The sequence below is a fragment of the Lagenorhynchus albirostris genome, chromosome 10 (assembly GCF_949774975.1).
Source record: "Lagenorhynchus albirostris chromosome 10, mLagAlb1.1, whole genome shotgun sequence".
In the NCBI taxonomy this organism is placed as follows: domain Eukaryota; kingdom Metazoa; phylum Chordata; class Mammalia; order Artiodactyla; family Delphinidae; genus Lagenorhynchus; species Lagenorhynchus albirostris.
The window spans coordinates 11,623,554-11,649,110 of record NC_083104.1 but is presented as its reverse complement, the minus strand read 5'-3'; the positions used below and the strand labels follow the sequence as shown (position 1 = coordinate 11,649,110).

Below are 25,557 nucleotides of genomic sequence, written 5' to 3'. Positions count from 1 at the left end.
CCCTGCTCTCCTCAAAACACACACGCGCACACACACACACGCGCGCACACACACACACACACACACACACACACACCCATTCTGTGCATTCACATCCTCTGTCCACTGTGCCTCTCTGACACCTTCTCCTGAAGATCCTGGCCCCAGTGAAGAGAAAACTCTGGGCTAGGAAAACTAGAAGATAGTGAGAGGAAATTGCGGCAGAGTTGCATATGCTGACACTTTGTTATGTGGTATTACGTGGAGTTCACCGTCATGGTTATTACACACATCAGAGTAGAGTGGGAAATTCTCTTGCTACATGCACATGGAGTCCAAGTCCTCAAGCAAGCCCCAGTTCCTTAAAAACAAACAAACAAGCTAGGGAGGAGGGTTACCAAGAGATGCCCCAGGTGCAGTTATTTAAATCGCCCTGCCCATCTGGGATCATGGTACCCTGTCTTCTTGCACCTGCATAGATACCCGGTTGACTTGAAGGACGGAATGTTTGTTCATATTCAGAGTGACACCACAATTTAAGTACAGTGTTAGTTTTATAAAAGTAAGATTTGTGAGCTGTCTGCCATAGTTGAAGACCATCGTTGAAGACCATAGTTGAAGACCAGCTACTCTCACACTTAGTATTGAGAGCTGCTCTGAAGGGAATTCTGGCTTACCCATCACTGAGCCCTGCCATTTCCTGCCTTTTTGTCTTTTAACTTCTTATGAGCCTGTTACACATACACTGATGTGGGGAGGATTTTGTAAATTCCCATGAAACCCTCACTCAACTTCAACAGTTTTCAGCCCTTTGCCATCCTTGCCATGTGTCTCTTCTGTGCTCTCTGGAGTTTTCATATTCAGATCAGAAATGGGCTTCAGTCCCAGAAGAAACACCAATAGCCATTGTCTACAGAGCGGGTGATTTCTCATCTTAAATTTGCTTTGGCAATTAACTTACGAAAAAGTCATTCATTAACTATAGGTGGGACTGACTCCTGGTCGGCTCCTCCATTGAATGGTGACATGAGCCGCTTAACTTTGTCCCTGTCACTGAGCCCAGCAGGTCTCTGAGCTGGGGAATGAGATCTCCATGCCTTCCATCCTCTGCTGGGCCTCAGTTTCCCTCATCCATAAAATGAGATCTTTTAAACTAGATGATGCTTATAGCTCTAAAACTCTACAGTTTGGAAACATGGCCTCTTAAAAAGTGCAAACATGAGATGAGCAGTTATTAAATTATCCAGGGCTCTGTTTAATTATGCCATAACTTTATTTTGGATAGAAGTTTCCAGAGGCTTGGCTACTGCTATAGGCATCGTTCGAGAGTCATTGGATGTGTCCCTGGCGGCTGTCCTAAAGTTAAATGATGACTTCATTGGGAGAGAGAAATAACATGCTAGAGATCCATTTTCACAGACTCCACACTTTTCTTTGGAGGAGGATAATGTTGAATGAGACTGTCTTTTGGAAACTTTGCCTCTGGCCTGGAGATGGAAATTATTCCTGCCATTATCCTAAGTGTAAGGCACCACTGAAGAGTTCAGAGGAAAAGGATGCACGAGTGCACACAGTGTGGTCACCGGCTTGTTCTCCTAATGCTGAGATGCAGCCAGTGTGGTATCACCTGTCGGTAACAATGGATTAAGATGGCAGCACTGCCTACAGGGTCTCTCGCCCTTTGTGAGGGCTTTGGTTCCACATCCTTTCTCTACCGTAGCCTTTGCAAATGGGAGCTCCACTGCTGACCGTCCAGGCAGAACTCCCACTCCTAGTTGGCAGATGACCTGGTTTTAGGAAAGGGATCATTATCTTGCTTTTAGTCACCAGTGAGTTGGTGAAGAATTTCGAGCAAGGGAAGAGTGTGGAAGAGGTAACGTTGTTCCTAGCCTGGGGCCCAGCTGGGCCAACTCTGAATGCTGTGTGTCCCCCCCTCCAACCAGTGCCCCCCACTTCTCAAAGTCTCATTGAATTTTCGGCTCTCCTTAGGCATCTCATCCAGTCCCAGCGCCCCAGGGGGAACTGAGGACTCGGCGCGTGAACCCTGGATAACCCCCAAGATTCCATAACTGATGGTGTTGACAGGGGCATGCAGGGTTTTTAGATGCTCCGACTTTTCCCCTTTCTTCTCCTCCTTAGCCCCCAATACATCTTCTGTTCCAGTAAGTACTCCAAACAGAAACAAACCAATCTGGTGTCGTTCTGAGCCTATGAGTCACCTTCAAAACAAACGATCGTTTTTACTGTTGTGGTAAAAACTGGGAACAAAAGTGGACTTGTAGGGGCGGAGCGGGAGGGCCGTGTGGATTGCCAGCGTTCTGGCTTGCAGTCTTGAACCTCACGGGGCTCTGTCCTTGTTTCCACAGCCCAGCCCGTTCTGTATTGGTGTGCCCGCAACATGTCTTTCTGGAGCAGCATTTCATTCAACCTGGCTGTCCTGATGAATCTGCTTGTGGCCTTTTTCTACCCATTTAAAGGAGTCCGAGGAGGTACCATCCATATCTTTAATTTCAAGGAAAATTCCAGAGGCAGCAGGAAGCCTGTGACTTGCATCTTAAACGTGATGCCTGGAAGTACTGGTGCAAGTTACGGGATCCCAGTTACCCATTTTCAGACAAAATGAGAGTGTAGCTTTTACCACGGGTTTATTTTTAAATCTAACTTGAAATAATACAAATTGTGTGTCCGTATTTATTTGCCAGGAAAGAAAGAGAAGAAGCTATTTACAGTATTAAAACTGTAAGGGTTCATCTTAGTCAGCCTCCTTGTTTTATATGTTGGGAAACTGTCAGAGAAGCTGAGAGATTCAGCCAAAGTCACACAGCCAGTCAGCGACCGAGCTAACCCTAGCACGTAGATATTTTGATGCTCAGTCCAGTAGATGTGTTTTTCCCATGCCATACTTGTGAAATTGATTTCAGACTAAAGAATTTGTAGGAAACCTCTGGAATTTTTTTTTTTTTTTTTTTTGACAAGAGGTAGGGTGAGGCAGGGCTTGAGTGACTGCAGACGGCACAGCCTTGGCACTTTAGTCTGTTAAGAGCTACATGCCCTTATTCACATAACGAAACGCGCTGTCCATGGTCTTGATGGGTTTCCCCCAGCACCGTCTCCTTCCAGTCACCTGTATGCACATCCTGCACATTTTGCTGAGAAGAGGCAAGCCGCTCAGGAGGGGCATTTTTCTGTTTGGGGCTCCTCGGTTTGCGTGACGGCTCTCTGGAGACATTTACGCGTGTGGGGTTCTGGGGGTTGGCGGAAGCTCCTCTTCTATTAAACGTCTACGGCCTACTTTTCTGACACCTGCTACAGCCTCCTGGGAGGCCTGCTTTTCAGCTCAATTTCTCATCAGAGCTTTTTGGCAGATCACCTCCCGTATGTATGTCACAACCTGCCAGGAGCCACCTTGTGTGAAACATAATGGGATGAAGAGCCCAAAAGTAAGACCAAAAAAAAAAACAGAAACAGCGCAGAGGTAAATTCCAGGCTCAGCTCTGGATTTAATAATGCGGATGTCATGAACGTAATGGAAGTAAGTTTAAGGTCAGATTTGAAAGTGGTCATATGTTCTGTGATGTGTCTAACTTACTCATCTGAGGCGTTAGCTTTTCTGTTTGGCCTGAAGCTATGTTGAAGGCTCCATTTAAGTGATGTTTTTCCCCCCAAAAGCCGTACTTAAACACCAGCCCAAGGGGCATTTTCCTTTCAAATGCAATATCAGGATGCATAAGTGTCCTTGGCTTATGCATCCTTGGCTGCGACGTTGGGCAGGTCCACGGGGCTGCAGGGTGTTGCCCCTGGGGGGAACGTCTGCCTTCACCAGGGTGCCAGTCAGCAGAGGTGAGAGCGCAAAGTGGTCAACCCAGGGCTTAGGTGGAGGGGACAGAGCCCAGGCCTCTTTTCACCTCTGGGGAGCTGTTGTGCACATCATAGCAGATTCTTCAACTATCACTTTGGATGTGTTTTCGTTTTACCCTCCACTTCTTTCAAAATATTTTAAATTGATTTTTTTTTTTAATATATCTTGGCCATTGTCTTCACTGGTCCCTTGTGGCAGTTTTGAGGCCAGTGCTGGGGACAGTTCATTGACACCTCTCTCCTCTTCCATGATAAGCCTCATCCAGTGGAGCAGCTAGATTTACAAAGTCCAGACTTCGTGTCTAGGCCTGGCTCTGCCACTCACCTGCCACGTGACTCCGGGTCAGCCACTTCAATTAGTTCTCCTTATCCTCTCTTTTAAGAGGTGCTTAAATGGAGCCAGTAGTTGTGAAACCTAGGTGTGGATTTAGAAATTCCTGTAGAGGTCAGGAGAAGATAGTTGCTGACCTAGTCAGGATCTCTGGAGCATCCTGTTTCTTGCCCATCCAAGTTCAAGAACTACTGGATGCAATGATTCTTAAAGGTCCTTCCATCTTTACAGTGGTGGCACTCAAGGTGACATCACCCCTGGCTGATCTGTAGAAGTCCAGGCTTCCTTTTTTGGCAGCAGTGGCTTTAGAACTTCATGCAGATAGACTCAACAGAAAACGTAATTAGATGTCCTTGGAGAGAACAAGGTTGATCCGACCTAAGGAAGCCCTTTCCATTAGGCAGTGACCGAGATCACCTCAAACACATCCACTCACTCAGAGGGATTTACTTTTTTCTTTTGGAAGATGTGTCGGGGGCATCTTCTATAGTCACTGTTGACCATCTTCAAGAGGAGGGTTGTGTTAGCCCGGTCTAGAAACAAAATCTGATTGGTTACCTGAAAGTATTTCTTTGAGAGCAATATTTGTGCTCATTGAATCCTGAAACCAGGATTTCCAAAATGTCCCTCTTTCAGGTGTGTAACGACCTTGCTCTGTGTGCCGACGTGACTCTGTGACTTCCAAGGCTTGTGGCTGCCAAGGACACTGTGGCCTTAAAAGCTCCTTTTTAGAAGTATCATTTTCCCCCTTTATTTCAGAACTGATGAGTCACAGCGTCTTTGAACAGCATGAAAATTGGGCATCTTCAGGTTTCATACTGAATTTGTAAACATGGCATGATGATTAAAGCACATAAAGTACTACTTTTTAAACTTTCTTACTGTTGAAATTTTCAAATATATACACAAGTAGAAAGAGCAGTATAATAAACTGCCATATACCCATAAGCCCAGCTTTAACAATTACCAACATTTTGCCAATTTTGTTTCATTTATACTCCTACTGTATTTTCTGCAAGATTTTAAAGAAGTCTTGACATCTTGTCATTTTGCCCATAGATATTTCACTGTGCATCTCTAACTTCTAAGAATATTTTAAAATGTGTATAATCACCATACCATTATCATATCTAACAAAACTAACAGTAAATCATGTCATAGCCTGTCCATATTCATGTTTCTCCAGTTGTCTCAAAGAAGTCTTTCTATAATTGTTTATTTGGAATCTAGCATTAATTATCACCTCTGTTTTTATAGTGGAAAGACAGCAGGTTTTTATATTGTCCCCTTCAGGATTTGAGTACTTGTGTTGTACTGGTCACATTTATTACACTGAGCTCTTAAGAGCAGTTTATGATAATCAAGTGCTTAAGAAAATGAAAGGCAAGCCACAGGCTGGGAGAAAATACTTACAAATCATACATCAGACAAAAGGCTTATATCCAGAATATATAAAGAACTCTTACAACTCAACAATAAAAAGATTACCCAGTTAACACAGTGGGAAGAAGATTCGATCAGTTACTTCACACAAAAAAAGACATATGAATGGCCAAGAAGCACATAAAAAGATATTCAACATCAGTAGTTATTAGAGAAATGCAAATGAAAACCACCATGACATGTTACTAGAAACCTACTAGAATGGCTAAAATTAGAAAAACTGATGATACCAAGTATTGGTGACGATGTGGAGCAAGTGGAACTCCCATATATTACTGATGGGAAGGGAAAATGGTACCATCAGTTTGGAAAACAGTATGGTTAGGTCTTCTAAAGTTAAGCATGTACTTAGGGTCCCAAAATCTACTTCCATGTTTTTGTCCAAGAGAAGTGAGAACATACACCTACCCCAAGATTTGTACTTGGTTGTTTCCAGTAGCGTTATTTGTAGCAACTCCAAGCTGGAAACAACCCACATATCCATTAATTGTTAAGTGGATAAATCAGTGGTGGTGTATTCATATTACGGAATACTACTCAGCAATAGAGAGAACAAACTGTTAATATATACAATAACCTGAATGGATCTCAAAAATTTTGTTAAGTGAAAGAATTAAAAAGACTACCTACAAATATGATTATTTTTCTCATTTCATGAAATTCTGGAAAACGCAAAGCTACAGTGGTAGAAAGCAGGTCCGTATTTGCCTGGCATTGGAGATGGGGGAAGGCATCAGTTGCAAAGGGCACAAGGAAACCTCTTAGGGTGATAAAGTTGTTTATATCTTGATTGTGTTGGCAGTTACATGAGGTCATGTGACTGTATACACTGCCAGAAGTCATCAAAGTGTGCACTTAAAACGGATGGATTTTTTTTTTTTTTTTAATGATCGTTAAGGCCCATTCCTCCAGGGGCGTATATACTCCTGGTATATGCTGTGTCACCTTAGGCAAGATACGTAACCCAAGATTCCGTTTCCTCTGGAGTAAAATGGAGATGATAACAGCAACCTCATAGGGTGATCAAGAGGGTTAAATAAATGATAATCCGCGTAAATGGCTTCATACAATAGCTAACAGTTGTTAAATGCACAGCAAGGGGCACCTAGGCCCCAGTGTGCACCTCTTCCTGAATTTCTGAGAAGCTTCTGCCTCTTGGTGCCCATCCCTAATCAGGTTCACCTTTGAAGGCTATCCAAAGGGAAGAGGTTGGTGGCTGGGGTTAGGGGGACAGTTTTCAGAAAGTGAGTCTCAGCAGGTGTGGACGAAATGAACTAGGGCAGCCAGCAGGCTCGTGGAAGAGCTGGAACCTGCCGGGGCGTCTCTTTCCCTGGCGGTGCTTCAGTCCCAGCAGTTCTGGAGAATCGAAACTCCTTTATGTAAGTGGCCTTAATCATGTAGTGCTACTTGTTTACATCTGAAGGAAAGTCAAAACGTGACAGCGTTTGAAATAGGGGTGTTTTTTTTTTTAATGAGTGTTTTGCAGAACCTTATTTTTAGCCCTGTTGGCTCATGTTACATAACCAAGCCGTCTCGTGGGACACTCTAAATAGAACTTGCAATAGCAAGAGATGACAAAAACTGGTATAAGCTCTTTGACTACAAGGATAATCTAATTGTAGGATGATGCTAATGATACGGAAGTTGCTTTCCTCCTTGCCTTGAAGAAATTTGATGCGGGCAGGGGACCTGCACTTTTCCTTAGCATGCTTTTAATAGAAATTAGAAGTTTATTCTTCCAGCTTGCCTCCCCTCAGAGTGAAGTGTGACACATGTATGAGTTTTGCTCATGGAACAAACTCATTTGATGGGTGCCTACTGGGTGCCCAGTGCTTCCCTTGGGGAATTTGGAGTCTGGTGGGGATGGGGTTTAGGGAGGGGGCAGTGACCGCTAGAGAACAGTGTCCCATAGGGATGACCAGGGGTACAAGAATCAGAGAAGGAAGGAGCACCTGGCATGTTTTGTGAGGAGGAGACTTCCTAGAACAGGTGACATCTAAGCTAAGACTTAACATGAATGGGAAAGGGAGAGAATTTCCCAGGTAGAAGGAACATGTATCAGTAGAAGGCTTGCAGGTAAGAAAACATGGATGTGATTGGTTACGTCTGGGGCAGAGAACTGGACGTGAGGGTTGGGACATACAAGGCCAGAGACGTGGTTGAAGAAAATGACGTTAAACCGGTTTTGATCTGTCACCTGTACCCGGTGAAAGCTCTGATCTCTGAGAGCCCTGCCTTGTCTTTCCAGGAACCCTGGAACCACACTGGTCAGGGCTGCTGTGGACAGCCATGCTCATATCTCTGGCCATTGTCATTGCCCTCCCCAAGCCCCACGGCATCCGGGCCTTAATCGCTTCCACAATTCTCCGGTTGATATTTTCGGTCGGATTACAACCCACGTTGTTTCTTCTGGGAGCTTTCAACGTACGTATGAATACCTTCATCGCCACTTTTTTGTTCACATACAAGTAGGAATGCCTTCCATCCTCCCCAGAATCTTGGCCTGTGCTTCCGGTGCAGAAAAATATTATCTGGGTCAACTGTTAAAATAGCAGAAGCAAAGGAGAGCTGCAGGTGGCCGTCTCCCTCTTCCCCTTGTCACAAGATGGTGAACCTCTTCACGTACTCTCTGGGCACCGACAGTCTCATTTTCAGGGAATATTCCTCTCAGAATTAGGCAGACAAAGGGAGAGAAGTTGAGATCTGGGTTAGTTTTGCCAATCAGGTCAAAGGTGTGCTAGGACAAGAGATTTTAGCCAGTTAAGTCAAATGACGGAATAACACAGCACCCACTTCTGGTGAGGGCCTCAGAGAAGCAAGAGGAACTGTTGACAGAGATGGAGCAGGTGGAGAGGTAAGAAGAGAATCAAGGAGAGTTACCTCAAAGTAGTGACATTTGGAAATGCTCTTTCACCGCTGTGGATGGGCAGATGCCAGCTGCCTCTGCAGAATTCCTAGGAAATGGACGCAGCTGATATGAAGCCATAAATGGGAGAGGTTTCCTGCTGAAAAAGAGGAACGAACTGGGACATGTGGGGATCTAAAACTGCCTTCCAGAGGGTTCTGCCCTGAGTGTGTAAGGAAGCTGAGGTCACTGTTCAGAAATGGAAGTGATACTGCAAAAAAGGTGAATCCAGTAATTGAGGGCAATCATAAATGTCCCCCAGTGGCTGTTCAGATGGCAGAGGCAGCAAGGGCGCTAGGGGAGAACGGGGACAGGGCTGAAGTTTTGTCTTAAAGAATGGAGACAGTGGGGCCAGGAAGCAGGGGTTGAGCAGAGCATCTTCCCCACAGGCCACAGCAGCGAGGGGAGCCCGGGCCTGCTCGGGAGATGGCCGCCCGTTGCACTTCGCCTCCTCTGTGCCTCACGTACTGACATGTAGGGCCTGATCCTGTACAGGGAACCTGGGCCCTGCATTTCAGGAAGACGCACTGGGGCTTCATCCTCCAGGGCAGCATGTTCTAAGTTGATAAATCTTAGGTGAAAAGAGCGTTCCTTGGTCAAATCCATGTGCGAAATGCTGGGTTAAGCAACATGAAAGGTTTTTCACGGCAGCATTTCTGAGACTTTAACATGCTGATATGGGTTATGAATCTGGAAGAAAGGGACACCAGGTATTTGTGTTTCCCGAACTTATTTGCCCACATTTTTTGTAAAGTATCACTTGGAATTAGTGTTGTATAGAATACAGGTTGGGAAATTCTATTCCCAATAGTGGGAAATGATTCAGGGTTTTTGAGCAATTCAGTGGTTGAGAAAATTCCCTTGGTAGTGGCATGAATGTACACGGATTTGTGCAGGGGGTTGGGGGACCACTTAGGGCCTCTAGCAGGGCTTTCAATTACGTGTGACGAGCCTGCGTCTTGCTCATAACGGAGAAGAAGGAAGGTACAGATGTCAGAGCTTCGGAGGGAACAGTGACACGTGGTGGGCGTTGGGTCTGAACCTTAAGCCTGAAATTAGTGCCGGGCTTGGTCTGGGTCCTTTTCTCCAGGCAAAGAAGGTATCACTGTCTTGACTGGGTGATGAAGGAGGCAAGTATAACTCCAAATTTTTAGTCACGGGGGGCTGGGAGAAGAATGATGCCTCCAGCTAAAATGAAGTCACGCAAGACCTGGTTTTCAGGGTGAAAATAGACGAAAACTGTTGGCTCACTGGGCTCGAGGTAACAAGGCAGGCTATTAATGTTGGGCCTCATGTTTGGAAATCGGCCATGACCAGAGTGACAGAGCCACATCAGCATTGAAGCAGGAAATACAGGCTTCACCTGCAGTGAGAGGAAGCTTTTTAAGAAAGAAATACTGGAGAAACAAATAAATAAAAGGAAAAAACACTCAGTATTTCAGAGGTTGTCTTCTGCGAGTTAATTCTTTTGTTTCTCTGGCCTTTGGTCATTCCATAGTTTTCTCTTTAACATAAGTCAGTTGGTGTTTGGATAATTAATGACCATTCATAATACCATTAGCTCGGGGGGGGGGGGGGGGGCATGGGGGTGGGAAGCTGAAACAGTAAACAATTACTCAGAGGGGATAACAAAAGAGGAATGTCATATGCAGCAATGGGAGAAGGAATAGCGGCTGTGGACACACAGCGAAGGAATGTTGGAGATCTAAGAGCTGGGGAAGCAGCCCAGGGTGGTATCCTGGCAGCCACGTGCAGGGACGGTGGTGAGAAGGGTGCTGCAGGAGCTGGGGTTGGGTGCTAGGAGTGGACAGGGCAAGACGGCCGTGTGTGCCCGGGAGAATCCCTGGGGACGTGGGGAGAGCCGCTGCAGTAGAGAGCTGGGACCAAAAGCCACATCTGACACTAACCAAAGTGGGGTCCGTAGGAAGTGGGGACAGCAGACTAAGACCATGAATAGGAAACAGTTGCTGGTGAAGCGACAGAGAAAACGGGGGCAGAAGTTAAAGGGGAGAGTGGACTCAGGTGAAGTGGACTGCTCTGTTAATACCGCAGGTGCCTGGGCTTGTGTGAGGTCCTGGAATGTCGAGCAGAGCGTGGCCATTTTTTTTTTTTTCTGTCTGAAACCCCAGCAACACAGTTCTTTCAGAACGAATGATGCTTTCTCACCCTAAAAAAGATCCTACACTGGCAAAAGTTAGAATAGTAGAGGAAAACGACCTGGTGGATTGAAAGGTTAGCCTGTCTGAGAAAGCCGAACCTTCTCCCTGGGTGTCGGCTTCCCCCCTTATCTGATTGCCGAGAAGCTCGCTTGCACTGACCCCCCAGATTAACTGGCACTGCTTCCGCAGCACCTGTGGCCAGGCTAGCTCGGGGAGCAGGAGACGGTTTTATCAAGTGCAGCCGAAGCGCATTCTCTCCACCTTTCTCCTGATTCAGGTTTTTCTGGCAGCGTGTTGCTATAGGCAGACTTCAGGCATGGGGTTTCTCTCAGAGGTGGGACTCTGTTATACAGTAGGTCAGCCTTCAGTTGCAGGGGTCAGAAAACCTAATCACGCTCATAGAAGCAAAGGAGAAAATGTGACTGAGAATCCTAGCGCCTGGCTTCAGGTGTAGCTGCATTCAGGAGGCTGGACAGTAGCGTCAGGGCTCAGTTCCTCTCTTTTGGTTCTGCGCTGGTGGTACCCTTGGGCTCCATGGTAATGCAGGATGGATGCCAGCAGCCTCAGAGGTCACTTTCTGTCAGGTCCAAGGTCAGGGGTAAAGAACAAAGTTGTCTTACGCTGCAGTCCCAGGAAGGATCTCAGTGGGTGTCATTGACTCCATTTGGTCACGTGCCTATCCGTGAACCAGTCGTTGCCAGGGGATTGCCATAATTCCGACCGGCCAGGATGGAGCCCCACCCAGACCTCAAGGACCGATACATGGGAAGGGATGGATCCCCAGAGGAAAAACAGAAGTTACTCCCAACCCAAGAAGGGCCAAGCGTTGGTACTTTACGAGGTCCCAGTGTGGCTCCTTCTGGGGGATCAGACTAGTCTTCTTGGAGAGTTGGGGGGATCTGACGGTATAGGTTGGGAGGGAGACTTCCTTTATTCTTCATACTCTTTTATGCTATTGGGAAAAAATGCTATTACTTTTACCATGTATATATGACTATTTCAATGAAATATGAGTTTATGAAAAGGAAGAAATGGGGAAAATCACATTTCTTTGCTTATTAATAAGGTTACATACTTTTCATATATCGTTTTTTAACTTTTTATTGAGATGTAATTGACATATAATATTGTATTAGTTTTAGGTGTACGACATTTTGATTTGATATGTATTATATGAATTACAAAATGAATACCACAATAAATTTAACTTTCATCACCAAAAAAAATTTTTTAAAAAGTTATTCCCAGAAAGGGGGGCAGGGGAATAGAACTCATCCTGAAGTCACTTACTTTCCCCTGCCCACCCCAAGAGAATTCTCACTTTCCCTGTAAAATTAGGAGCAACGGATGACAAGAACTGGCTGCTTCTCATTAAATTGCAACCCTCTAATGCGTAGCATGTAACAGAAAGTTAGAAAACACTTTTAATCATGATGATCACAGGGTTCGTGGATTGAGGTGACTTCTGTGTTTGACTAACTCATGGAAGGATGTTAGAAATGATTCATATCTCATCTTGAAAATCATAATTTCAGTATGTGTTAATTTTGTTTTTGTCACTTACAAATGCCACTTGATTAGTGTTGCCCATGAAGTTATTTGACTGTCACGTTAACTTGCAGTATGCCTGAAAAGCAAAGTAATGAAATGACTTTGATCCGCAGAACAGTTCTCCGCGCTTTCGGTGGGCCCTGGGTGCAAAAGGAAGCTTTTGTTTGGGCACAGGGGCCGAGAGACGCCTGAGGGCAAACTGCCCTCGGCTCTTGTGAAGAGTCTGGAGTTCGGCACGTGGTCCGTGCTTATCTGACTATCTGACTGTTGCTCTCGTTGTTGTCAGGTCTGCAATAAAATCATCTTTCTGATGAGCTTTGTGGGCAACTGTGGCACATTCACCAGAGGCTACCGAGCCATGGTTCTGGATGTTGAGTTCCTTTATCATTTGCTGTATCTGCTGATCTGCGCCATGGGGCTCTTCGTCCATGAATTCTTCTACAGTTTGCTGGTGAGTTGCTGGTGTTGAAAGATTTTACATGTGGGCAACTAGGAGAGCATCCTCTGTCCTTCCTCCCCTCACGGACCCCTCTTTTTCACGGTGACTGGTGTGCCTGGTCTACGAGGTCGTAGCCCGCCCTGTACGCAGCGTTTGGGGCATCTGGAGAGGAAAGCTACCCAGGGAGCAGGTCAGCTATCAGGAGCCCAGGAGGTGCGCGATCACAGTGCGTGATCATGATGATAGAGGATGCCTGCCATCTGGGTCAGGAGACGTTGCCTCCATGTGCACCTTTGTCTGTCTTATTTCTTGGCCTCAGCCAGCGCTTACAAGGAGAATGTTTTTGCGACTGTCATCTTCTGACAGTTCTCATGGGATCCATTTTCCAGTGAAAACATGTTGTGCCAGTAAGAGCGGGAGGTATTTTCAAAGACCCAAGACCCATGGCAATGAGCTTGATAGATTTATTGAGCCAGGAGACCTTTTTAGCAGAAGTTGTGTTCCAGTTTGAGCTGAGTGGTTAAATGTCTTGATTTTCCATTATTTTCCTCCTGGGCAGGTTTTTAAATGACAGACCTCTATCTGCTTATTCTCCTGTCATTACAGGGAATCTTGACCTGTAGGGTTGTAGATAAAAAACCACTTCATTGTACCTATGTTAAATGACAGGAAGCATAAAATTGACCTTTCTGCGAGGGAAACCATCCATAAAGGGAATACAAGAAGTATTAGAATGTGTCTGATGATAAAAAATGATCAAGGCCTAAGTGTTGACTTAAGACGAGGGACTTGGGAATACCCTGGCAGTCCAGTGGTTAGGACTGTGCGCTTTCATTGCCAAGGGTGCAGGTCCGATCCCTGGTTGGGGAACTAAGATCCTGCAATCCGCGTGGTGCGGCCAAAAAAAAGAAACGACGAGGGATCCACTTGCAAAAAGCAGAGCAAGGAAGGCACTTCCAGGAGCTGCCGTCCATGTGGTCTCCAGGCTGGTGACTTAACTGCTCCGTGCCTCAGTTTCCCCATCTACGAAATGGGGAGAACAGTCCATTTCCTGGCAGGGCCATCATGGGGACTTTCTGCTACTTCACGTGTCAGGGTCTGAGAACAGCACCGCCACAGAAATGCTGAGCGATGGCCGGCTGTCATTACCGTCTGTGTCATCCCGTCTCCCCTCTCCCAGCCATATACCATAAAGGATGCACCGTTTAGGCCTCCAGGATTAGCTCCTTCCATTAGTGGTGGATGTTGGCAGACTGAGGGATATAGATATGGATTCCTTTCCCTCATTTTAAAATAGGTCTGGCCGTACTTTGAGGTTTTAGGCAAAGAGGTCTCTGGATACACTTGTGATGGCCATTATGTGCCCGATTTTGGTCGCTCTCTATCAGAGATCTTTAGAGCTCTGTGTATATTTCTAAGCCTTTTTGTCTCATGCAATAACACCCCTGGGTGGGGTTTCTGTTTGTGAGTCTGGGAGGCCCAAGTCCGGAACCTGACAAATTCCTGTCCTCTCTCAGTGGGGAGGCAGAGTTGAGGTGGGGTCTCTCCCACCCCTGCTGAGGGGTCTCTCCCACGAGGTAGGGGAGTCCCCTTCAGACAGTGCCATCTCGCCCTGGCAGAAGATGACTTTTCCAACCATCTATGTCCCGTTGGCTCTGTTTCTTTTTCTGTTCATAAGATCCTTTTCTTTCGGTCACTGGCAGTGCCAGCCAGTGCTAGCACTAGACGCGGTGGGTGTCATGGTGAGACGAGGCAGTGTCGTCCCAGCCCTCACGGGCCTCACAGTGTAGAAAAGAACAGTTCCTGTCACTTACTGACTGTTCCCTGTGTGCTCTTTCTGTCCCCTCTCACGACCGCCTTTGAGGCGGACGAACTCTGCAAATCACCACTGGCCAGGTGGAGCCTGGTGAGGCAGGTCACCTGCCCGGAGTCGCACCGCAAGTCAGGGGCAGAGACCACGACAGTGACGCAGCTCTGTTGACTCCCGGGTCTAAGTGCTTAAGCACGGCCCTGAGCTGCCTTTCATTTGAGCCTGTGGAAAAGTCCCTGCTTCGGTGAAACCAGTATTTCACATTGCAGTCTGCATGCCTGCCTTCCCGTCCCTCACCTGTCACAGAAGGATCAGAGGGGCTCCGAGCTGCTGGTGATGCTACCTCGGCTCAGTGCACTTTGAGAAAGACTGACCAGGGTCACATGAGACTGGGGTTGGACGCTTCTCGTAGGTGCTTCTGCAGGGTTTCTAAGTCACTTTCTGTGACTTCAAGTGATGCGTTCCTTTTGGTGTCAAAAGCAGTATTTAACGTGTCTGTTGGGAACCACAGACAAAATACTGAAACCGTTCACATTATTCCACAAATGAGGAAAGCCTGTGACAGGAAGGAATTGAAGAGAGACCTCTAGCAGGGAAAACCCACACGTCACGTGAAAACTCTACACCAGCAGGGCCGAAAGGCAGAGTGGGCGACTGTGGCCTAATTGAAGTTCACCCCGAGACTGGCTGAACCCGGTCCCAAGCCTGCATTCAAGTTGTGTCCTTAGCAAACTATTAACATCCCAAGATGAAAGTGTACAAAGTTCCTTAGCAGGCGGGTAAGAAAAGGAGAAATTCACATGGTCAGTAAACGTGGAAGTGTTCTAATGTCAAACAGTGACATATTGATTAAAACACGAGCGTGATCCCGTGTTGTGCCTGTAATGTTGGGAAAGGTTCAGAAGCACGATCATGCCCACATCTAGTGAGAGTGCACTAAAATGGGCCTCGTTCTCTAACAGTGGTAAGGATAAATTGGTGCAGCCTTTCCAGAAAGCAGTGGAGTGAATATTGTGTGTTATGTTTGACCCAACAGTTCCATTTCTGGAAACTTGCCAAAAAGAAATAACTGGACAGGTATATATTCAGGCACATGCAGAGGTGTCCATCACAGCGTTACTTTTAATGATATATAATTGAAAACATCTTGACTGTTTAAAAAAGGAAAAGATATTGATTGAGTAGACTGTGGTTTTTCCATACACTGGAATACTAGGTGATCATTTTTTTTGAAACTGACATAAGGTTTATTATTTTTTTCCTCAGAAAAAATTATAACAGAAACAAAGCTTAAAAACATAATGAAGTAAAACTTTCCTTAACAAAGATCCATGGACATAAAATGAAAAAGCTCTCAGAAATCCAAATAGATCTAATTGTTCTTTTTATTAAATATAGACACAGGTGGCAGCTATATTGCCCAAATTCAAGAGACTATAACTACCTCAGGACCATATTCAAATAATCTCTAATCTAAAATGAGTGAAAGTACCAGAAGGAAGAGAGAAAAGGTATTATCCAAAAAATCAGACCACTGCTTTTTTTTTTTTTGCGGTACGTGGACCTCTCACTGTTGTGGCCTCTCCCGTTGGCGGAGCACAGGCTCCGGACACGCAGGCTCAGCAGCCATGGCTCACGGGCCCAGCCGCTCCGCGGCATGTGGGATCCTCCCGGACCGGGGCACGAACCCATGTCCCTTGCATTGGCAGGCGGACTCTCAACCACTGCGCCACCAGGGAAGCCCACTGCTTATTTTTAACCAGAGCTGTGATGATAGTTATTTACTTAGATTTGAAAAAATATCTATTTTGATCACACCCTCACAGAGATTCTGAGTTCGTCAATCAGGCTATCATCCAGGCAGGTACTTTAACTAGGTGATCTTTTTGACATGAAAATGTTCATGATTCTTTTTACCAAGCAAGCGGACTATATGCCAGCTTACGGTATAATATTTTTGTAAAAATATGTATGCATACGTTACACTTTTTTCAATTATGTAGTAAGGTCAGAAGGAAAGAATTTGTTGAGTAAATGTCTATAGATATTGGGGTTATTAGTGATTTTTGTTTTTTCTTTGTGCTTTTTTGTGTTTTCACCATTGCACTTGTCTAATTTTCTAATTAGCAGACAGTTTTTCCTTATCAAGTGATATATGTCCATTGTTTTAAAATCAGAAATGATAGATAAATGAAAAGGAAAAAGTTACTTGTCATTTCAGTGATTTGGGGGCTGTATAATGTCTACAGTTCTTAGCCCCAGAAAACAAGTGGCGTTTGTTGTCTGAAGTTGCTCTTACTTGCTGCTTCATGGTGAGTTGCTGGAAAATATTTAACCAACATTAACAGCAGCATTAGCCTTTGTACTCTTATATCGAATAAACGCCTCTTCCTTGCTTCCTTTTAAGTGTCCTCCTTTACCCGGTGCCCTTCACACTGGTCTCAGGACACAGACTGGCCTGATGGAGGCAGAGGGGCTAATTGAGCAGAAAATGAACTCAGACGTAAAATTCTAAGTTGGAAGGGACTCGGAGATGAGCTAGTTCAGTCCACTGATTTTACCAGTGCAGAAACTGAGGTCCAGAGAGGTCTCATGGCCCGATCAACAGCTTGCAACGAATTAAAAGCAGAGTCAGGATTCACACCCTTGTCCCCTGACTCACTTGGCTGTGCACAGTCATTCCCCAAAGCCACGGTGGAAGCAGGACCTTCAGGACAGGATCAGATGTCCACACAGAGGCCATATTAAAGCTAGCCCCCCCCGCCCAGGTCCAGAATAACACCATGCATCTCTTCTCTCATGGCTCTCCGCCAACCCTCCAGCCAAATATCTGAGATTGTAGTTCCTAGAAAACCAGCTACTGGTCTCCCATACCTCTAAGTACTTCCAGGGGGCCTCCATTTCTCATGAAGCCAAGTTCTTGCAAAGCGCAGGCCCCTTGGACAGAGGGCGCACCAAGATGGTGAACCCGCGGTGAACCGCAGGGGGTCTCTGCCCCGACCAGGGCCATGGGAAGGGTTTAGGCTTCCTGGCGTGTTACCACCGCCAGCGTCCCTGCTGTGTACTATCTGTGTGACCTTGGCCCAGTCTCTTCATCCCTGCTGTGTGCTATCTGTGTGACCTTGGCCCAGTGTCTTCGTCAGGAATTTAATGATAATTACCATCGATTGTGGACTTCCTCGGCACATAAGTATGACTGTATGCTAAGCACTATATATACATCGTCTATTTATTCTTTACAATAAGTCTGTCTCCTCCAGTCTGCAAATGATGAAACTGAGGCTCTGAGAGGAAGGGGGTAGTGCCTGGTCCTGGTGGTAGCAAGCTGTTGAGCTGAGGTTTGAACCTTTGTCCGCTCCAGAGTCCCTGCTCCCTGGCCTGGCCCATTGCAGGTCAGCCAGCCCCGTATCCAGAGTGGCTGGCCCTTAATAGAAGCTCAGTGAATAATCCCTAAATGAATAGCAGGCCCCTCATCCCTTTCCTCCCTTGTCCTCTGCAGCTCACTGGCACAGCCTGTATCTTCTCTATTCCCAAGACCTCTAAGCGACATGTAAACGACTTGAAATTGCTGTTGTTTCCCACCCTCCTTTTTTATATTTGTTTTTCCTTATTTTTACCATCTCGGTTTTCACTGTAAAGACAGGCAAGGGTAACACGTTAAGGGTATAATGCTTTGGAGTTTCCGGAAGGGTAAATTGTTTATAAATCATTATAAAGTTGTCATTAGGGGATACTGATGTCCATCTAATATAGAGGCTTCTTAAAATGGTCCCATTGTTGTCCTTTCATTTGTTTTTAAAGCTTTTTGACTTAGTGTACAGAGAAGAGACTCTGCTTAATGTCATTAAAAGCGTCACTCGCAATGGACGGTCCATCATCTTGACGGCGGTCCTGGCTTTGATCCTGGTTTACCTGTTCTCAATAGTGGGCTACCTTTTCTTCAAGGATGACTTCATCTTGGAAGTAGATAGGCTGCCCAATGAAACCATTCTTCCAGGTGGGTTTGGGATCTTCTGAGCTTTTTTAATGTTAAAAGAGTATTTCCTGATTACAACTGAACTAAAAATGATGACTTTGGCAGTGTAGGTATCTCCCTAACACTCAGAGTGTGAACTGAATACAGGGCTTAGTTTTCACTTCATTCAAAGGGCGGTATGATGTGTCAGTGCGAAGTGTGAGTGTCCAGATGCTACGTTGAATTTATTTACTAAAGTCCTATTTTAAACTAGTACAACATTTTCATAAAACAGTTTGACCATGTATATTGAAAGTATAGGAGTATGCATCCCTCTGGCTTGGTAAATCTACCCCTAGGAATTTATCCTTTAAAAAAAAAAATGTAGAAACAGATGTGTACGGAAGTATGTTCATTGCAGTGTGAAACTGGAAGCGATCTCAACGTAAGGGAGTGTTTCATTAGAGTGTGGTTCATCCATGGTGTGGTGACACCTGCAGATATGGTACGTCTTTATAAACCTTCATGGAAGAGTACCCAGGATATGGTAGGAAATTGCAGAAGAATAACTACAATAGGGTCTGTGTAGATTTTTATTTTTAATTAAAAAGCTCATATATGTCTTATAAAATATGGAAGAATATACCCCCAAACTGCACAGTCAGTGGCTGTCTCTGGGGCATTTTTTTTTTTTTAAAACAATGTGCACGTTTTACAGTGAGCCTATATGATTTTCATTTATAGAAAAAACAGAAGAGATTTCCTCTTTTGAGAGAGAGAGATACATATTCTTGAGTGATACCCAAGTGCCTTTTCCCTCAATTAAAATACTTGACACTAGTAAGTGAAATATTACTGGTTTTTCATCTGGTAGCCAGGCGCCCTGAGTCCAAGGAACAAACTAGAATTGTAACTAAGCCAGGCAGCCTTTTTCTCCCTCCCAAATGCTGCATTCTTGGCATGTAACTCCAGCCTCCAAGTTGACACTAAAAATGGCATTCACTGCCAACCATCTTAGGGTTCTGAACTAAACTGATCTGGGTCTCAGATTTCCACTCCCGCTTCTCATGCAGACTTGGTATAAATCTTGCTGGAGTCTGTATGTTCAGTAGTGTTTGTCGAAGAGTTTCAGCTGTTTGTCTTCAAAGTTGGAGAGGTGCTATTTAAGTGCGATATTTCTAGTAAGCTTACAGGAATTGACATTTCTGGCTTTTTTCCCATACAGATCACCAAATGAAAGTGTAAATTGCATCTCTGCTTTGAATTTATATGCAGGCTTGTCGGGTGTTATTTATGTAAAGAATTGTTTAATCAGCCGTGAGTTGGGGACTTCAAACATTTTAACCATATGTTGCCAGATTGTTCATCATAAAATTTCCTTCTCTCTCCAGAAGCCAGTGAGAGTTTGGCAAGCGAGTTCCTGTACTCTGACGTGTGTAGGGTGGAGACTGGGGAGAACTGCTCCTCTCCGGCACCCAAAGAAGGTAGGACCTCGCAGCGTTACCATGTTAGTGCCAGGCTCCCCCCAGAGGCTTAGATGGTGCACATGACATTGGAAGCAGATGAAAGCAGACTCACTGCTCAGAAGTAAGGCCAGTAGCAAAGAGGAAGGGCTGGGAGAGAGGAGGGGGATGAAGCGGGGGAAAGAAGGCTATGTGGGAAGAAAATAGCTGCTTCATTGATTCAGCCAGTATTTACTGAGTGCCCACTATTTGCCAGGGACTGTGTTGTACCCTAAGCTATAATAAACTATAGTGGCAGGGTCGGGGCCGGGGGAGAGGGAGGTGGGCAAAGAGGTGATTACTAGAGAGGATGCTAAGTGCTGAGAGTAAGGATGGAATATAGAAGATAGGCACCCAGCCTAGTACTGGAGTAAGAGTATCACCCAGGAGGTGACAGCTGAACGAAAACAGTAGAATCTTGGGCGAAGGAGGAGGGGTCGGTATTCCTGTTGGAGGAAACAGCGTGCCTGAAGGCCTGGACGCAGAATACGGCATGTTTAGGGAGATAACGATCACGAGAAAGGAGAGCCGGAAGAAGTGAAGCCAGAGAGGTCAACAGAGGGCCAGATCATGAAGGGTCTTACATGTCAGGCTAAGGGGGCCAAAGCTTACTTAAAGGATGATCCAGGTTGTTGAGAGGGGAGTGATATGATGAGATAGGTGTTTTAGCAAGACCATTACCGGGGGCGGTCAGCAAGTTCTTCCTCCAAAAACCAGTAAGAATGGACAGTTTCCAGTTTAAGGCGATTCATTCAGCGGACCAACTGTAAAAATGTTGCTGGATTTAGCCCTACAGCATCCCCGGTGAGGAACCTGGGCCCTGAGCTGAGAGAAGAGATGCTTATCACTCAGCGTCCTGTCAGCGCCTGTTCGGAGCTGACACTGTAGTTTAAAATCTGAAAACGATAGGGAATATTTTAGATTTAATAGAGGGCAGGGCAATTCTGGGCTTGAGAAATTAGCAAGTTTTAGTGATGCAAACAGTGATGAAAAAGAAAGCCTTGGATGCTCGACTCCTTTCTTTTATTCTTTCTGGCTCCTGTCTGTCCGCTGGTGAGGTGGCATTCAGGAATCATGATGTCCAAATCCCGGTATCTCTTTTCACTCACGTTTCAAATCTCTCCTGACTTGCCCTGTTCGCAGAGCGGGTCCCTGCAGAAGAGACGGAGCAAGATAAAGAGCACACGTGCGAGACGCTGCTGATGTGCATCGTCACAGTGCTGAGTCACGGGCTGCGGAGCGGGGGCGGAGTGGGAGATGTGCTCAGGAAGCCGTCCAAAGAGGTAGCTGCGCCCCAGGGGAAGGAAGAGCAGGGGGGCGGGGTGGGTGGTGAGAGCACCACGCAGTGGGCTCCAGTGTAAACCCAAGACACACAGGCAGGGCTGGGAGCGGTGGTGAGGAGACGTGCGTGCAGAGCCAGCTGCTTTCCTCTCTGGTCACCGTCGAGTTGCAGCCCTGGGAGGAAGCCCCAGTGCGGAGGGGGGCAGCTTCTGCTCTCCCCTCTGTGTATTTAAGCGATTCCTTCCTTCGGGGGCCAGGTCTGGCCTGCATGAACACGTTCGTAAACCCCTTAGATCCCAGGAAGCTGCTCTCGGGCACGTGCCACGTGACACTTGGAGAACTCACAGTATACACAGCGGGTGTGAAAAGAGCTGCATTTGTGGCTCTTACACTTTGACACCCAATGTAACGTGCCGAACGAAGCACACGGCGCTGCTGGGGTTTGGGGTGGGCCAGGAGGGCTGGGACGTCTGACTTGGAGGCATCCGGTCCCCTCCTTCTGCCCTGAGCTCTGCAGACCCGAGTGCTGGGGACAGGGGGTAACCCGCTGACAGAGGTGCCTCTGTTCCAGGAGCCCCTCTTTGCTGCTCGAGTGATCTATGACCTCTTGTTCTTCTTCATGGTCATCATCATTGTCCTTAATCTGATTTTCGGGGTCATCATTGACACCTTTGCCGATCTGAGGAGCGAAAAGCAGAAGAAAGAAGAGATCTTAAAGACCACGTGCTTTATCTGCGGTGAGTGGTGGCAGCCTGGCTTGTGCCGAGGGGCTGGGGGAGCCCAGACTCTCCGTGGGAAGGGCCGCTGCCGTTCTCCAGCGTCCCTGCCCTTGGCACTGAGCGGCCCCTGATCTGTTCTGCTGGGGAGCGTCTGGAGTGCCCATGGACTTACTGCAGCACTTGGCGGTCGGTTTTAAGCAATAAGCTTGGGCTCGCAGAAGCATCATCATACACCATTTGAAATGTATGTGTCTCAGGGTCTCATGGTTGTTGGGCTGCCAGAGCATCTCGTGTTCCCATTCTAAGTAACCAGAATGGAGATCTTGCCTCCACCTCCAGCCTGTGGATGGCTTTACTGCAGATGGTAACAGGTTTTAAGTGGAAATAGAGTCCTCTAAGAGCATACAGTGCAAATGTTCAGAGCTTGGGCTTGGGAGTCAGACCTGGTTTCTGATTAAACCTCTGCCACTTAGCTGTGTAACCATGGTATAGTCACTTCACTTCTCTGAACCTTTACTGTTCATCTGTAAAATGGGTACAATAATATGTACTTCTCTGCCTTATCTTGGGACTTAGGAGAGTTAGTCTATGAAACACGCCTAGCATAGCGCGTGCACTGTGTAGGCACTTAATGATGAGTAGTCAACTGCTACATAAGGGAGGTGCATGGGGTGCCCGAGATATCATTTTCTGTATAACTACAAGGAAATACATGTAAATGCAGATTCATCATGTAGGAATCTGGGAGCTGAGTAGTCATTTCAAGATTGTTCATAATGTAGTTACTAAATACATAAATTTCCTACTGGTGCGTCTACTCAAAGAATGATCATTTTTCCATTTAAAAACTTAAGAGCTTAGATTTTTGTCCCCTTAAAACCATTTAAAACTTCTCCTTTTGACAGAATTCCAGTTACAGAAGTCGTAAGAATAGTACAGAGAATTTCTGTATACTCTTCCCTCCAGTTTGTCACATGTTAAAGTTTTCCTTCATTTTCTATATTCACACACACACTATTTTTCTGAACAGTTTGAGAGTGCCTGGCACAATGCCCCTTTATCCCTATTTTAATACCATATATTTCCTAAAGATAGGACCCTTCTCCTATATATATGCAATGTAATTATCAAAATTGGGAAGTTAACAAGGATGTAATACTCTTACTTAATCTACAGATCCTAGTCAGAGTTCACACTTTATGCCAATAATGTCCTTTATAGCAAATGATAGTCCCAGGTCGTGTGTTGAATTCAGTCCATTGACATTTTTGAAGAATATAAAAGTTAGTTATCTTGTAGAATGTCCCTTGGTTTGGGATTTTCTGATGTTTCCTCATGGTAAGATTGAGATTATGCATTTTTTTATAGGAACATCAAAGAAATGCTGTATTCTCCTCAGTGCATCATATCAGGAGGTGCATGCTGCCAGTTCATCTTATAACTGGTTGTATTAACTCTGATCCCTTGGTTAAGCTGGTAATTGCCCTGTTTCTCCACTGAAGTTACTTTTCTGCTCTTTGTAATTGAGAACCATTTTATGAGGAGATACTTTGAGGCAACGTAAATATCCCATTATTTCTCAAATTAAATGTTAACGCACCAGTTTTTGCATCCAGTTTTTTCCTGAGTCTGTGATTGTGATGTTTGCCAAATGATGATCTTCTTCCGTTATTGTTTTTTCTACATTTGTTAATTGGTTTTTTACTTTAAGAAATAACTTTCTTTTCCCTGTGTATATTTGTACTTTTGTATTTGTAACACAATGGATTTGTGTGTTTTTAGTTAAGTCGATGGGTTATATAACCCTTTACTGTCATAATTTATTCTGATGCTCAGATTGCCCCAGATTTTGAGAGCCCCTTCAAAGCAGGCTTCTGTGTTTTTGCCACGTCACCATCATTTATTATGGACCTTCTTACTTTTTTTAGCACCATGAGGTATTCTAGATGCAAGCTCACCTTGCATCTTCCCTGACCCAGCCCTGGTATCAGCCATTTCTCCAAAAAGCTCTGGTTCTGTTTAGTGGAGACTGGTATTTAGAAGCCAAGATCTGGTGACTGGGTGTGCTCACTCCTCTTGGTGTGTCACTGCTCCCAGGGCTAATTAGGGCACAAATCTAGAGGATACATGTATCCACAGAGTTCTCTGTCTATTTCATAAACACATGAAAAAGGATGAGTTCACACCCATACCTCTAATTCCAATTCAACGATCAGAGTTTATTCTGTCTCTCTCCCTTTCTATCTTTGTGCTCCCTTCTTTGACAGTTAGATATCTGACTCCCAGTATCACCATATATTTATTTATTTGCTCAATCTAAGAATACACAGAAGCTATTTTCAGAATTGCTCACCTATACCTCTGCAAAAGATAAACTTACCAGCTGTCATTTAAACTGTATGTCTAGTTCTTTTTGTCCTTCCCCTGTCTCCTCACAAACCTTTTAACGTGTCTCCCTTTTGGCATTTACCTGGGAGAAGGGACTTCGCATTCCCTGGTTGCCTATGTGCACGGACCTGTCACACCCATGCTCATTTAACCCACACACACTCCTGGAACCTAGATGGTGCCTTCCCATCCCCTGAGAAGGCAGCTAAGGCACGTGGAGACCAAACAGTGACTGGTCAGTGGCAGAGGTGGAACTCAAGCCCAAGCCCATCTGACCCACGGCCTGTGTTTTCCTGCTATGATGCAAAAGTGAATGCATTTGTAAGGCCAGCAGAGCCCAACTCTTTATAAAGACAGGAGTGAAACCACAGCCTCCTCTGGATGGATGGTTCTCTCGTGGGTTTTTCTGCCCCATGGCTGCTCACTCGGGGCTTTCTGTCTCTTTTTAGGCTTGGAAAGGGACAAGTTCGACAACAAGACTGTCACCTTTGAAGAGCACATCAAGGAGGAGCACAACATGTGGCACTACCTGTGCTTCATCGTCCTGGTGAAAGTCAAGGACTCCACAGAGTACACGGGGCCCGAGAGTTACGTGGCGGAAATGATCAAGGTGAGCGCAAAGAGCTCCTGGAGGCAGGTCACACTCTGGCCCGCCAGCCCGGCTTCAGCTCGGAGCATGGTACCGGGAGCCAGCGGGGAAGCTAACATCCAGCGTCTTCTGATCCCTTACCATGGACCGGGCGCTAGTCTCTGGAACTTCGTGAGTCTTTGCAGGTGACCTTCAGAAGCCCCAGACAGGGGGTGTCATCTCCAGGTTAAAGGAGGAAGCACTGCAGCTCAGCGAAATTAGCACACGGCCGCCCTAACCGGGGCTGGGCTTCTAACCTAGATCTCGCTCTGTAGCCCGCCTTCCCACCTCTATGTACTTGGCCTCTCTTCCTGATGATGGATCCCTTTCTGTTTTTTTCTCCTTATATAAGACCTGGTCTCTAAGCGGTATATTTTTTAAATGATCACTCGGTGTAGTTCGGCCTGGTTGGTCCGTTTGGCCTCAGCCTAGCCTTTCTGGGAGACAATTTGCTAATCATCAGGAAGGGATCACGTGATGGAGGAATCTGAGTCCCAAATTAATCTTCTTGCTGACGGGGAGCGTGACCGCCGTGGCCGCCATGGCCCGGGAAGGGGGAAGCTGCCGCAGGTTTGCAGAGCGCTCTTCTCAGGCAGGGCTTTGTAGAGG

General features: G+C 45.9%; 1 protein-coding gene across 1 annotated transcript in view; it reads left to right on the top strand.

Annotated features, from left to right (window-relative positions):
* The window catches only part of ITPR1 (inositol 1,4,5-trisphosphate receptor type 1), a 318,159-nt gene that overhangs the window by 267,097 nt on the left and 25,505 nt on the right, over positions 1–25,557 (top strand). The window contains exons 50-57 of the mRNA XM_060161317.1: positions 2,346–2,468; positions 7,860–8,035; positions 12,513–12,677; positions 18,277–18,472; positions 19,822–19,914; positions 21,076–21,215; positions 21,785–21,950; positions 24,770–24,930. Coding sequence (XP_060017300.1) covers positions 2,346–2,468; positions 7,860–8,035; positions 12,513–12,677; positions 18,277–18,472; positions 19,822–19,914; positions 21,076–21,215; positions 21,785–21,950; positions 24,770–24,930 — 1,220 coding nt within the window. The remainder of the gene's footprint in view (positions 1–2,345; positions 2,469–7,859; positions 8,036–12,512; positions 12,678–18,276; positions 18,473–19,821; positions 19,915–21,075; positions 21,216–21,784; positions 21,951–24,769; positions 24,931–25,557) is intronic.